The sequence below is a fragment of the Electrophorus electricus genome, chromosome 3 (assembly GCF_041902795.1).
Source record: "Electrophorus electricus isolate QZ-2024a chromosome 3, ASM4190279v1, whole genome shotgun sequence".
Lineage (NCBI taxonomy): Eukaryota > Metazoa > Chordata > Actinopteri > Gymnotiformes > Gymnotidae > Electrophorus > Electrophorus electricus.
The window spans coordinates 2,979,350-2,994,145 of record NC_137499.1 but is presented as its reverse complement, the minus strand read 5'-3'; the positions used below and the strand labels follow the sequence as shown (position 1 = coordinate 2,994,145).

The window sequence follows — 14,796 nt, the reverse complement described above, 5'->3', positions numbered from 1 at the left end:
AATGCACTCTGTAAAAAGCGGAAGTTCGCTAGGGGAAAATTGGCGCTGATCTATCCGGTCCGTCCAGACCCTTCTTCCTTTCGCGCCGGTAGCTGGAGAACCGTGCGTCCATGTGCGCATTGCCCAGGACTTCATAGATCGCCGAGCCTTCCACATCTGAGCCTTACGAGAATCGTGCTATGGATCCAAACTCTTTGATTGAAGCCCTCCGGGGCACCATGGAGCCAAATTTGCGTGAGGCCGCGGAGAGACAGCTGAATGAGGTAAAGGGTTCACTTCTGTGGTAGTAATGGTGACGGCGGCGGCGCGTACGGGGCCTTGTGTGTGTGTGTGTGTGTGTGTGTGTGTGTGTGTGTGTGTGTGTGTGTGTGTGTGTGTGAGAGAGAGAGATCGTGGTGCTGCGGCAACGTCGGCTGCTTGCCAGGCGTAGTGTCTTTAATTGAGGCGAGGTTCGTTTACAAGTTGCGCTGTAAATTCAGGCTACTGTTTTCAAGCGCGTTCCTGGCTTTTTAACATAAGCTAAGCTAGTCGGCTAGCGTCGCGGGGATACGTTAGCCCGTGATCGCCAGTTTCCTACGTTTCCCTCGCAGTTGGTCGGAGATAACGAATTAACGAACCAACTTGCAACGCAACGTGTTCTCGAGTCGCATCAGGCAACGTGTGAGAGCTGTTGTCGCTTTTAAGCCCGGTGTTTTATCACACCGGAGGAGTCCGTTAGCTAGACGGCTATCTTAGGCAGCTCGCTAGCTGTCCGTTAGCCGGAGCTGCACGCGCCAAGATCGCGTACGCCACAGAGCGCTCGTGAGGTAACTCGGGTAGTCTCACGTGTCGTTGTTCTTCGTGGCTTAGGCAGAGTTTCGGTACTTAACAACCACTAACGATATAGCGATTAGTCAATCGGACGTCGGGTAGCTTTTGAACCAGTGTGTTAAACCGCCAACTATTTTTGGTAAGTATTTAAAATCGAGAAACGTTATTAGCTAGCTAACCTTAGCTCGCTAACTGCCTGGGCCGATAGGTGTAGTAGCTAGCTTGGCTAACCTAGCTAAGCGGCTAACGCTAACCACTTCGCGTAAACTGTAGCTCACTGTTCCTGCACTGACTCGCAGGCCAGTTTGTAGCGTTGACTACCCGGCACAGTGGCAGCCCGGTTCCTTTTAAACCACCGCCTCGGAACCCGTGTGAAATGTGCCCTTTTTAGGCAGCTACCGTTCAGCAAAGCCTGCTCTGTTTGATCGAATGGACCAAGCTGGTGATCAATGTAGTAGGATGACTACCGCTAGCTAACCTAGCTACGTTAGCGGTGTATGACGACGTTCCGTAGTTTTCTAGTTTTTAACCTACTCAGAAATGCTGTTAATCGCACTTTTGTGCTTTCAGTTTTGAGTATTTAAAAGGTTTGTTATTTAGCTTTTTGAAAAATCCTGAAACATCTGCTCCGATACTGCATCGTTAACAGTCAGTGAACTTGTGGGAATATTTGTTTACATTTTCCGCAGTTGGCAGATACTCTTATCCAGAGCGATGTATTTGTGTTCTCTTTAACTTGTGCATTGTTTTTGTTTTTATATAGCTGACTAATGTAGAAACTTGTATGAATATTACTTTGCATGAAATCTTGGTTTTCTCTTGTTTGTGATGTTTGAAATCAAAATAAAGTGTTTTTGCCCCACTGTGCTTAGATGAGTTATTTTCCTATTGGGTAAGTCAGGACTAAAGAATATAACGTGAAAGTCCTGAGCATGAGGTGAGTCATGTGTGGTAGTCAGGGAGAGGTTTGAGTGCGTTTGTCACTGCAGGGAGTGAGAGGGAGGCTCACCTACCAGTCTTCTATATGCAGTATTTGTGGAGGTTCAGCACAAATAGTTACACAAGGGTATAAAAGACAACCATCACTATTATTTTAAAAAAAAATTATTCACTGATGTGGTTTTCTGCTTTCATTCTGCTTTTTGACTTTTAAAACAATAGCCTAGCAAATGAAGCCACAGCCAGTCTGAAAAGAGCTGTGGACTGATGCCTGCTGCAGTCTCCAGTGACAGAACCACCATGCTGGCATGCTTCCAGGCAGCCCATGTGGACGAAAGTCCTGGATGTCTGGGTGCTGACACACTCAGGAGAGAGGGAGGGCGTGAACACGCAGCGCCAGTGACATGGCACTTCAGTTTGATTCCTTTCATTTACGACACTCTCTGGGATATCGCTAAGGAAACACTTTCTAGATAAAATGAAATGAAACCCGAAATGTAGGAGCTTCTGTAAAACGTCACCAATTCTGAAAAACCTAACCAGTTATTTGGCTGTAATGGGCAAATTGTTAGGCTCTGTGCTTATTTGGGTCTGCCTGTGCAATTAAGCATTTACTTTAGCTGTTGCACCTAAAAACTCAGTGGCCAACAGATTTTTCTTGTGTTATCATCTTTATCCTTGTTTGACTTCAGATCACTGCATTTGAAAGTGTGAGAAACATTTTAGTCCATTTCATTTAACTGGTCATGTCATTAAGGACAGGTATGTTGGAGTATTTTCACACTCAGATCTAGCATAATACTGATATTGCATGAGTACAATAGTCTTTTTTAAGAAATACTGAAAAAGTGAATCTAATGAATGTGCATAGAGTTGTTTTATGGTTTTGGCTTGGAATGTGAGCACCCAAAAGTAAACAAATGTGTACCGAAACAAGCACCCTGTGTCACCGAAGATCAGTTCCTTGGAATTCTTTTTTGTTTTCTGGTGCTTTGACAACCAGGGTTTGTTTTTTTTTGTTTGTTTGTTTTTTCTTCCCCCCCTCTGTATTGTTATCTGCTGAGATTGACAAGCTACTGTTCACACACTCATCCACGTCCATTCCCCTTTACAACACTAACAAAAGATCTTTGGTTTTCATTGCAGGGCCATGCCCAGGTAAACTTCACATCCACGCTACTGCAGGTGACCATGTCTGAACAACTGGATTTGCCTGTGCGGCAAGCAGGTACACGCATTTAAAGACGCTTCAGCATAGGCTTACGTCGACCTGTCATAGAGAGCCCCAGCTGCCTACAAGTGATGCACAACCCGCTGGTGTTGGTTAATGGGCCCGGCATGGGCGCTAGCATCTGTGACATCCCTAGTTCTGCTTCAGCAGTCTGTCGGTTGTTGTGCAGTGACACCAAGCCAATATGTTCCATCTGTGTCTTTATATGCCAAATTTGTGGCAGCACATTGCCTATGGACATGCGAACACAGGGACGTAGACCATAGCACCACACTGCTGGGTATTGAAGTTCAGATCTTGATTACTTGATTACTATAACTTAACCAGAGTAAATATCAAAAACATCTCATTAATACTTCAATAATCTCTTAAAAATAAAGTAAAAAGAAATCATTTGTGATGAGGGCAAGCATGAGTCGAGGTTTTCAAACAACTTTACTGAAGACAAAAGTAGAAAGATGTTGAAACAGTAGTACAAAGACAGAGCAGTCTGTAATACTTAAGCATGTAGACATCAACAGCACATGAAGATTCCCTTTCTAATACTCACACACAGCAACAACAAAAAAAAACAACCAGCGACCAAAAGAAACAAAGAATATACACACACTAACCGACTAGGAAAGTTACACAGTAAGTAAACAAGGGGGCGTGATGTCATGGTGTGTGTTTGTTTTTTTTTGTTTGTTTTTTTTACTTAAGTACTTGACTTGAATCTCAAATTGTTATGAAATAATTTCCATAATTGGAGTAATATGCATTTGAGACCATCCATGTTACTGTATTTTTGCAACTGTTAGGACAAGGAAAATAATGCTAAATGAAATGATTTACAGACAAACATAACAGTCAAACATTAGTTTAATTTTCATACTCATACATACCTGTTATACTAAGTAGAAAGCATATAACCACAGAGGGGCAAGGTTGGCTAGCTAGATGTCAAGTAGCGTAACGTTATGTTATAGCTGCGTTGCAGAAATTGTTTTTAATATGAAGGTGATGACGTTTAGACAGTCAATTGACGACTACTACTAACAAACACATTCCACAAGTCCTGGTATATCATCTTTGGTCTTGACAAAAAGTAAACGAGATTAATGATGCCGTCTCGAAAAAGGCGTTCCAGGGTGCTTTCATTTCAAATGTCTGTGCATTGCGGTTGTACTGTTGTGATAAGCCATTTCTGATTTGCAGAGCTTACAGAGCACCGCATTGTTGGGTCCCTGTCTCAAACACTCCCACACCTTGGCTAATCGTGGCTGGGGTTTTTTTTTTGTTTTTTTTTTGTTTTTAGCTTGTGCTTGTTCTCTGGGGGAATCTATACTTTGACTGGGTGCAGCCATCTTGCTTCATAGGGACGCGGCGACGCAGGTTATGCAAATCGATGTATTTACGTAATCGGCTACGTCAATGCGTTGCCCCCAGCCTTAGTGTGTTTGTTTATGTTTATTTCTTTTTGGGCCTGCTTAAGGGCTAAAGGTGACATCACAGGCTCAGTATTTTCCATCGAGCGGTTTCTCTGAAACACTCCTTTGCTACTCACAGTAGAGCTCTCCCCCCTTGTAAAGCGTGTGTACTCCACAGGTTTGGTTCAGCTGGTGCTGCATCCAGACCATGCTCGGTAAAGGGTTAGGAGTTCTTGAAGTACATTCCTCAGATGGTTTGCGTGGAGCACTTTAAAAAGAGCTTGTGGTGGTTGTGCTGAGATCACTTCAGGGAACGTTTGGTGTACCTTTTGGTGGTTTGCCTTAAAGGACTTGACTCATCTGTTAACCCAGAATTGTCCCCCAATTGTCTTTTTAATTTCATATATCATCTATGAGTAATTTTTAGGTCTCAGTTTACAGCTGTCACACTGCATAATGCTCTACTGTTTTAAAAAAGCAATAATGTTTTATAAACATTGTAGTTTTTTTGTTTTTTTTCAATTCTTGTTTTTCTTTGTTTGCTTTTTTTTTTTTCTTGGTCTGAGGCTACACTAACTGAGAGAGACATTTCTTCCTGCCTTTTTGCTGTGACACCCAGCGTGTGTCCTGTGACCATGTAGCCTGTCACTAAAGCACTGGTGCGTGGCGTGTGACTTTGGCCAGATTTTATTTGGTTGCAGCTGCTTGTTGCTGCAGCCACCTGTGGTCATGATGGCGGCTGTGATGGCAGCTAAGTGTGCCCGGTGTTTAGAGTTTTGAGAACTGGAGCCATGCCAACCTCCCCCTCTCACCCCACCGTGTGCCAATCCTCGAGTGCGGTCCTATAATCAGGTGCCATGACGGTAAAACGAGCCCCCGGAGGAGGCGCAGACTCTGGTCGCAGCAGCATTACTTAGATGGACGGCATTTCTCAGTTATCCGAGACCTTCTCGGTGACGGCGCTTCCCTTGTGCCTGGCTCATGATGCTTGTCTGAACGCAGAGGTCAGGGATCAGTGCAGCGGTGGACTGGATTACACTCCCCTCGGGCATGTTCTGTGAGCGTTAACCACCTCAGCAATCCAGCAGACATGCACTTGGCTCATACCGGCTGCTGTGGCAAGGCGGGCATGAACCATTGACTCAGTGTTGAGACACATTAAGATCGGCTGCTTGTCCCAGTCCGGGTCAGTAGTATGTCCTGTTATTTCCCCCACCTCATCCCCTCTGCTGGAGTACCACGGTGCAGTGCTGGGGGTTGGGCCACGCAAAGTACATTCAAAACCCATATCGCATGGCCTGTCCACATTTAGCATAGCTGCGTGAACCCTTAGCCACCCAGCGCGGCGTGCGTTCCCCTGGCTTGCTGCTGCGATGCACTGATTTCCACATGTGAGAGAGGCCCAGCCATTGTGTGGTCGTGTCAGATGACGGACGATGCATACGTGATTGCACGGGGTTTGTAACGGACCCCGGCTGTGTGCGAGAGTGCGGGTTAATAAAGTGGAGAGCTGAACTCTAAATAGGCCTGAAAGGCACACCTGTCGGTCGTGCTGAGCACGAGCTCAGCTGTGGCGCTCACTGTGGCTCCATTAGCACAGAACACCTACACTCCCCTCTCACTATTTCCATGCACATCAGCCTTTCGGTTAGGACCAGAATGTTGAATTGGTCAGAGTGAAGCACGCATGCAAGTGCCATATTGCAGTCGTTCGGTCTGTGTAAGAATGCAGCTGTCAACGGAAACATGTTTTGACAAGCTTTTATTTTAGAATGTTAAAATAACAATTGCATGTCATTACAGGAAAATTCACTCTGTTTGATTCCACGAAAGCTTTAGTATTCTCTTAAATTTATTATTTATTTCCCTGTTTAATTAAACCTGAGAACATTTCCCCCATATGCTATTTCACTTGAAACTCAATTGAAACTCAGGTGCCTGCATATGTCCTTTCCTTGTGCAGGCGTCATCTATTTGAAAAACATGGTCACACAGTTCTGGAGCGAAGGTGAGAACGCAAACAACGAGGTGCCTACCAGCAACATCCCTGAGTCGGACCGCCAGTTTATCCGAGACAACATAGTGGAGGCCATCATCCAGTCGCCGGAGCGCATCAGGTAACAGGCCGACCGCAGGCGAGGCAGCCGCCGGCGCGGGGTTCCTTTAGTGCCGCCTGACCATTTTCTCACTATGTTGGCTCCAGAGTCCAGCTCACCACCTGCATTCACCACATGATTAAGCACGACTACCCTGGCAAATGGACGGCCATCGTGGACAAGATTGGCTTCTACCTGCAGTCCGACAACAGTGCCTGCTGGCTGGGCATCCTGCTGTGTCTCTACCAGCTGGTGAAGAACTACGAGTAAGATGGCGGCGGTTGGGGTTAAGCGCAGCACACTCGAGGCACCCCCCCCCCCCCCCCCCGCTGATTGTGTGCATGTGCACGTCGCAGGTACAAGAAGCCGGACGAGCGCCAGCCTCTGATCGCCGCCATGCAGATCTTCATGCCCATGCTGAAAGAACGCTTCATCCAGCTCCTGCCAGACCTCTCCAGCGACTCTGTGCTGGTGCAGAAACAGATCTTCAAGATCCTCTACGCACTCTTTCAGGTACTCCACCCACACGGGTCAGGGGTTTGCTTCTAACCTGTTTAAAACGAGACTGACAGTCAATGTTGAGTGAAGATATGGTTTGAATCTGTGTGGTAACATTCTTTCCCCCAGTATAATCTTCCTCTGGAGCTGATCAACAAGCAGAACCTGACCGAGTGGATGGAGATCCTGAAGACAGTAGTGGACAGAGATGTTCCTCCGGTAAGGACATGGGGCTGCCAGCGTGTAGTTTGTGAGGTTAAATGTCTCTGGCTGTGGGCGGGTGGTGTGCGCAGTCTCCGTCTGCGTTCAGTGCCGTCTCCAGCTTGTGTCTTACAGGCTGGGTGTCTGTGCTCACACCAGACCTGCAGCCACAGAGCCGCCGGAGATCATAGTACTGGCCTAGTGACGTCTCTGAGACTCTCCACCACTGGCCAGCCTCCATTCTCTCCCACAAAACGTTTGTGGTAGTCGATCTGAATGCCAGGCTCAAATCTTCCTGCCGTGAACAGTATAATACAAAGGGCTTCATCCTTTTTTCGGAAGATCTGCTATAATTTATTTCTAACCCTAATGTGACGTGTTTAAACTGAATGTTGGGCTGTCTACATTTCCCTGAATCAAACTGGAGGAGCACCATTCTAGGTTTTGTGCATGTTGGGGGGGGGGGGGGTATGGGTGTCCATTACAAAACATTGAAATGACCCTTTAACAGGAGTAATTTCTTTAGCACATGTATTATGCTGCCTGAGTCTACCTGTGCGCTGTTTCCCAGGAGACGCTGCAGGTGGACGAGGATGAGAGGCCTGAGCTCCCCTGGTGGAAGTGTAAGAAGTGGGCCCTCCACATCCTGGCTCGGCTCTTCGAGAGGTACGACACGCCCGCCCGCACTCCAACCGACATCCTCGCTGCTGACTCGCGTAAACGCCAGGCATCTTTACAGGCTCACGTCGGTTAGCTTTTGTGCATCCGACAACCTTTCTGCTTTGTGTCTTAGGTACGGGAGCCCCGGCAACACGACCAAAGAGTATACAGAGTTTGCCGAGCTCTTCCTCAAGGGTTACGCCGTGGCCGCTCAACAGGTAGGGGTCGCCAGGGGCACGCCCCGTTCCCCCCCATCAAGGCATGGCCCTGCCAATGCTCTCACCTCCCACCTGTGTCTCGTCATAGGTCCTGCTCAAGGTCTTGTATCAATATAAGGAGAGGCAATACGTAGCACCCAGAGTTTTGCAACAGGCCCTGAACTACATTAACCAGGGCATAGCTCATGCCGTCACCTGGAAGAACCTAAAGCCTCATATCCAGGTAAGAACACTTCCCTTTATTCAGTAACCTAGTTAGAAATGCTATATTTACTTTTTTGCAATCCTATATTCCTTCCAGCTTCTTTCAGATTTGTCATATTTATTGCTGCTGCAGACTAGGAATGGTTTCCCATATCTGAATCAGTTTTCTCTGTGAATTAAAGAAACCTTTCACCCTTATAAATGTTTGCGTTTGATTGCGTGTACGGGTGCATACGCGGCTCTTCCTTTGACGGGACATGACGGTGTGTGTGTGTGTGTGGTGGCAGGGCATCATCCAGGACGTGGTCTTCCCCCTCATGTGCTACACGGACAGTGATGAGGAGCTGTGGCAGGAGGATCCATACGAGTACATCCGCATGAAGTTCGGTGAGCGTACTGCACCTTAGCCCGAACGTTCGGCTCCGAGCTGCCTCAGCACAGCAACGGGGACGGAATGCCGGAAAGCTCCTCACTGTTGTCTCGCTCTCCCCTTGCAGACGTGTTCGAGGACTTCATCTCGCCCACCACGGCTGCCCAGACCCTGCTCTTCACCGCCTGCAACAAAAGGAAAGAAGTGAGTGTCGCCATGGCGCCGTCTGGAACGCCAGGGGGCCCAAGGATGAGCTTGTTTGACTGCACTTCCGTTTGCGCGGACCTCCATGGCAACGTGCAGATGCATTCCCTCAGCACCATGCTGCTCCTGGAGAGTCACTGTTGGGCTGCTGCCTGGCCAGACTGAGCAAGAGCATAAACACGTCTGTCAGGGAACAGTGTGTCTTCTTTCATTCAAATGGCTTTTGCGCAGTAGAGAAAGTTTTTGTTTATAGCTGGCATGTCTTGTGTGTGCAAGAGGTCCTTGGTCAGTGCTGAAACGCAGTTCATCGGTAGTGTGTTGCTGGCTGTGGGCGGGTGGTGTGCGCAGTCTCCGTCTGCGTTCAGTGCCGTCTCCAGCTTGTGTCTTACAGGCTGGGTGTCTGTGCTCACACCAGACCTGCAGCCACAGAGCCGCTGGAGATCATAGTACTGGCCTAGTGACGTCTCTGAGACTCTCCACCACTGGCCAGCCTCCATTCTCTCCCACAAAACCAAGAGGAGTGACGTTCAGATGCTGAAGATTTGTAGGCATGTCATTGGTTACGTCCATGTTTCTGTGCCAGTTTAGTTTACTCTGGTTCCCTCACTACAGGTATTGCAGAAGACGATGGGCTTCTGTTATCAGATCCTCACCGAGCTCGCCTCAGACCCCCGCAAGAAGGACGGTGCCCTTCACATGATTGGCTCCCTGGCCGAGATTCTGCTCAAGGTCTGGACAACAGCTTTTTCTCTCCTTTTCCTCAGAAAAAAACGATGATCCCCTCTCACGTAGTGCTGGCATGGCCACTTTGATGGCTTGGGCTGAAAATCAACTTCATTATGACTCAATTGATTTAAATTTTTGTTTCACTGTTTTTTTATAGAAAAAGATTTACAAAGACCAGATGGAGTTCATGCTGCAGAGTCACGTCTTCCCCCTTTTCCGCAGCGAGCTCGGTTACATGAGAGCGAGGGTAAGACCTTGACCAAAAAGATACTGTGGACTCTCTCTAAAACTTTAACCCTTATGCTAGATTTTACTTGAGGAAAATAAGTGCTTTTAGAGGTTGAAAATCGGGTATGAACTTCACAAATATCTTGATGTACAATTGGTGCATTTTTCAGAGTGTTTCTTATACCTAGAATGTTAACTATTTTAAGTGAGGAAACGATGGCCCCTTTAGTCCGTGGCAGTATCTTATTCGAATGCTGTATTGAGTTTCTCTCGGCCCACGCCTTCTGCTTGCAGGCCTGTTGGGTTCTGCACTACTTCTGCGAGGTGAAGTTTAAGAGCGACCAGAACCTGCAGACGGCCCTGGAGCTCACACGCTTCTGTCTCATCAGCGACACTGAGATGCCTGTGAAAGTGGAGGCAGCCATCGCTCTGCAAGTCCTCATCAGTAACCAGGAGAAAGGTGGGCTGGCGTGTCCGCTTCTAGGCACCTGCTTAGACGCTGGTCCTTGGTGATCGCTAAGAGAGAGTGTGTGTGTGTGTGTGTATGTGTGTGTGTGTGTGTGTGTGTGTGTGTGTGTGTGTGTGTGTGTGTGTGTGTGTGTGTGTGTGTGTGTGTGTGTGTGTGTGTGTGTGTGTGTGTGTGTGTGTGTGTGTGTGTGTGTGTGTCTGTGTCTGTCCGTCCCACCCCCAATAGCCAAAGAGTACATCACCCCTTTCATCCGGCCAGTGATGCAGGCTCTCCTTCACATCGTGCGTGAGACAGAGAACGATGACCTCACCAATGTCATCCAGAAGATGATCTGCGAGTACAGTGAGGAGGTGACCCCCATCGCCGTGGAGATGACTCAGCACCTGGTAAGGCCCACACCTTAGTCCGTCCTCCTGAAGGAAACTCCCGGGGAAGGACTTGTAGAGGCCACTGCCTTCATGCCCTTTTTACCCGTGTCCCCTCTCTTCAGGCCATGACCTTCAACCAGGTGATCCAGACCGGCCCCGACGAGGAGGGCGGTGACGACAAGGCCGTGACTGCCATGGGCATCCTCAACACCATCGACACACTGCTCAGCGTAGTGGAGGACCATAAAGAGGTCAGTGCAACATGCTGTCGTGTCCATGTCCCCCCCCCCCCACCCCGCCCTTCCCTTATCTCTGGCTTGTATCACTGTGCTGACGCACTTCCAGCTGCCCACTTGCTCCAGGGAGCACACGCCGTTCTCTAGCCCTTAACCAGCCCCATACGTGAGCGCGTGCTCTCCAAATATATCTAGCAACCAGTGCGACGGAGCATGCCACCACACAGCCATTCCAACACCTTCTTGACGTTCTGTACTTATCAAAAGGTGGGAGTTTTAGTTTTAATCGGCTGGCGTGTAATACTGAGCCTTTCCTGCCACTGCTTTACAACGACGTGTTAACGTTGGAAGGTAGTTATTGTTCCAGGGCAGGGCAGTCGCACGCATTTGTTGGGGTGGGTGGGGGGGTCAGCTGCCTTTGCAAGTCTCAGTGACCTCAGCGTGACCAGGTGCTGGCTCCTTTCAGATCACGCAGCAGCTGGAGGGGATCTGTCTGCAGGTGATCGGCACAGTGCTGCAGCAGCATGTCCTAGGTGAGTGGCACCCTTCCACTCATCGGTGCAGCTGATCTTCTTTTTTTTTTTTTTTTTAATAAGGTTTTGGAGTTACACGGGTCAAGTGGCTCACTGTGTGCAACCGTGTCCGTTCCGCAGAGTTCTATGAAGAGATCCTGTCCCTGGCTCACAGTCTGACGTGTCAACAGGTGTCACCACAAATGTGGCAGCTCCTGCCTCTTGTCTTTGAGGTCTTCCAGCAGGATGGCTTTGACTACTTCACGGGTAATTTGCTTGAATCCGGACTGCGTACCATTCTGTGATTTTTGTTTTGTTTGTTTTATAAATCCTCCCCCCCCATAAAGGAAGGCCTTTGTTTTGAAATGAAGCCCTGACTGCTGTGTTGGAGTTTATTCGTGCTGCATGCATTTATTTCAGACATGATGCCACTTCTCCACAACTACGTTACAGTTGACACAGACACTCTTCTGTCCGACACAAAGTACCTTGAAATCATCTACAGCATGTGCAAAAAGGTAACACTTTGTCTACTGTGTACACAACACATTTTAACATTTCTCAGACTTGATTAGGTGATAACTAGTGTCCTTCCTTTAGGTTTTGACAGGTGACCCAGGCGAGGACCCAGAGTGTCATGCGGCCAAGCTTCTCGAAGTCGTCATTTTGCAATGTAAAGGGCGGGGCATAGACCAGGTACCTCCCTTAGACCGAACCACACTTTCTCAAAAGGCTGTCCCCGCTACTCCCACTGCCCAGACCTGGGCCTGTGTGTTTTGTGATGCTCTAGAGATGTCGTCGCCATTGCTGGATGTGCCCCACAGGTGGTGCCTCTCTTTGTAACCACGGCCCTGGAGCGTCTGACGCGGGAGGTAAAGACCAGCGAGCTGAGGACTATGTGCCTGCAGGTAGCCATCGCCGCACTCTACTACAGCCCGCCTCTGCTCCTCAACACACTGGAGAACCTCCGTTTCCCCAACAACACAGAGCCCATCACCAACCACTTCATTTCCCAGTGGCTCAAGGACATTGACTGCTTCCTCGGGTACTTGCCCTGCCTGCTCCTCTTTCTCTGCTAGCTCGTGTCTGAGATTTTCCAACTCCTCCACCCCAACAGCAGAAGATTCCACTAGAATGGATGGTTTTTATCATTTGTGTGTGTGCGCACTGTAACTGCTGTATGGCGTTGCTGTTTTTTGCAGGCTCCACGACAGGAAGATGTGCGTGCTGGGGCTGTGTGCCCTGATGGATCTGGAGCAGAGGCCCCAGTCGGTGAGTCAGGTCGCCGGCCAGCTTCTTCCTGCCGCCATCCTGCTGTTTAACGGTCTGAAGAGGGCATACGCCTGCAGGGCTGAGCATGAGAACGAGGAGGACGAAGACGACGAAGATGGGGAGGAGGAAGATGATAATGGTAATTGAGGAGCGACATGAAAAGCATGTCAAATTAAAGCATGTGGGTAACATTCACCAGGATGGATGTGCCGTTTGTCGAGGTCACATTTTATTTGAAACAGCTGAAAGTTTTAGTGATGTCAGTGCTGTTGTGTTCTTTCTAGAAACTAGTCAAGAGTTGAGTTTCTAGAAAAAGAACTAGTGTAGAAATAGAATTCAATTCGTGTCTCCAGCTGAGCTTGGAAGCGACGAGGATGACATTGACGATGAAGGCCAGGAATACCTCGAAATGCTCGCCAAGCAAGCCGGAGAGGATGGCGATGATGAAGACTGGGAAGAGGATGACGCGGAGGAGACTGCACTTGAAGGCTACACCACCTCCGTTGATGATGAGGAGAATCCTGTCGATGAGTACCAGATCTTTAAAGCCATATTACAAAGTAAGAGCTGATTTAATAAAGAATAATACATATTCCTCAGATAAAAGAAGGGAGTTGCTTTAAAGATACCTCGCTGATTCAATGGGCTTTTGCCTCTATAGATATCCAGTCCCGCGATCCAACATGGTACCAGGCACTCACCCAGTGTCTGGACGAAGAACAGGGCAAACAGCTTCAGGACATCGGCACACTCGCAGATCAGAGACGAGCAGCACATGGTACGCACTAAAATTTGGACAGGAATGTGCCAAATGAGAACTTATGGGGTTTTATTGGGTTTCTTCTTTTTCCCCTCCATCATTGCAACCCTTTCCCTCTGGCTTGGTTTTCACATGTACACATTGTATGTAGAAAAATGACCAGATGTATTCAATTATATCATCTCCTTTGGTATTTGAAAGGATATATTTCATTGTTGGCGATGGCCATGATAGGAGCAGGTAATTGTAGTATTTTGAGAGGAATGTTTAATATTTCAGACTTGTTCAGTTCATACTTTATTTGCTACTGTTTCTTCTCTGATTTCAGAATCAAAGATGATTGAGAAACATGGGGGATACAAGTTCACAGTGCCAGTGGTGCCAACCAACTTCAACTTTGGTGGCAGTGCCCCTGGAATGAATTGAGTCCTCCCTCTTCACCTCTTTCTTACTCTGTGACTGATTGTAGTGAAGTGAAAAAAAGCTCGTGTTATTCCCTCAAGTAGTGGTTCCAGAACTGGTTCTTCTCACTCAATCTTCAATCTGACTATCAAACTGGACAGCACCAGAAGACGTGGGAAGGGAACCAAATGCAACCAATGGCTGAGGAAAACAAACCAAGAACTTGCAAGTGAAAAAAGAAGCTTTGAACAATGCTGTCTTATGGAATCCAAAAACAAGAGGGATACCATGATGGCAGCTCCTTTCCCCCACCCACATGCATCGGGGCCTATAAATAATCGAAATTGATAACGGGACTAAATCTCATCATTTTCACTGTTCAGGCCAAAGGGCCTCTATAAGATTATACCTCTGGCAGTAGTGTTTCAACTTTTTCTGCATTAAAAAAAAATGTTATTGTATATACAAGCCAAGGCTCTTGATTTTTAAGTAGCCTGGTCAAACAACCAGAGGCATTTGAAAGGTGTCAAACGTGTATTCAAATGTAGCATATTGGATACTTGTCATAGCACTATGTGATGCCTGAAATCTGTAAATTAATGACTAGCACTTTCATATTGTTCAGGTCTCTTAGCCTTCTGTATCAGACTGCAAATTTTTTTAAAACTCGATTGAAGCTATTTAAAACAGTAACATTTGTTACTTGGCAGGCAACGTGTCCCATACTGTCTGGTTGTCAGATGAATTACGCTAAAATAAGTGGTGGTGCTTTGCTGCTTGCAATGGAAATGTTTAAGGTTCCAGAAAAAAAGAAAGCAAGCAAGCTCTTGGTGTCCACTCTGGACACTGTTACAAGCACTGAAAGCTGTTTGAATAATTCATTGGAGCATGTACAATTGGGCTGGATTGTCAAGGTCTCAAGCATTTGGTTGATGTATGGATGAACCATCTATATGATATTAAAAAAATAACTTCATTCAGGT

General features: G+C 47.5%; 1 protein-coding gene and 2 non-coding genes across 3 annotated transcripts; all 3 read left to right on the top strand.

The window, feature by feature from the left end:
- The first annotated feature begins 60 nt into the window (after window positions 1–60).
- On the top strand, window positions 61–14,789 carry ipo7 (importin 7). Its single transcript, XM_027011431.3, has 25 exons — window positions 61–263; window positions 2,896–2,977; window positions 6,353–6,506; window positions 6,593–6,751; window positions 6,842–6,998; window positions 7,113–7,202; window positions 7,756–7,850; window positions 7,978–8,062; window positions 8,151–8,285; window positions 8,554–8,653; window positions 8,764–8,840; window positions 9,453–9,569; window positions 9,724–9,813; window positions 10,089–10,254; window positions 10,489–10,649; window positions 10,754–10,882; window positions 11,334–11,400; window positions 11,521–11,646; window positions 11,800–11,897; window positions 11,980–12,075; window positions 12,204–12,424; window positions 12,582–12,790; window positions 13,005–13,211; window positions 13,313–13,429; window positions 13,740–14,789. Exons 1-25 carry the CDS (start codon window positions 180–182, stop codon window positions 13,835–13,837), a joined length of 3,120 nt encoding a protein of 1,039 aa, XP_026867232.1. The 5' UTR covers window positions 61–179; the 3' UTR covers window positions 13,838–14,789.
- On the top strand, window positions 7,259–7,439 carry LOC113579271 (small nucleolar RNA SNORA23). The gene has a single exon (XR_003410852.2). It is a non-coding gene; the product is annotated as a small nucleolar RNA SNORA23 (small nucleolar RNA).
- On the top strand, window positions 9,171–9,351 carry LOC113579277 (small nucleolar RNA SNORA23). Its single transcript, XR_003410853.2, has one exon. It is a non-coding gene; the product is annotated as a small nucleolar RNA SNORA23 (small nucleolar RNA).
- Window positions 14,790–14,796: the final 7 nt, after the last annotated feature.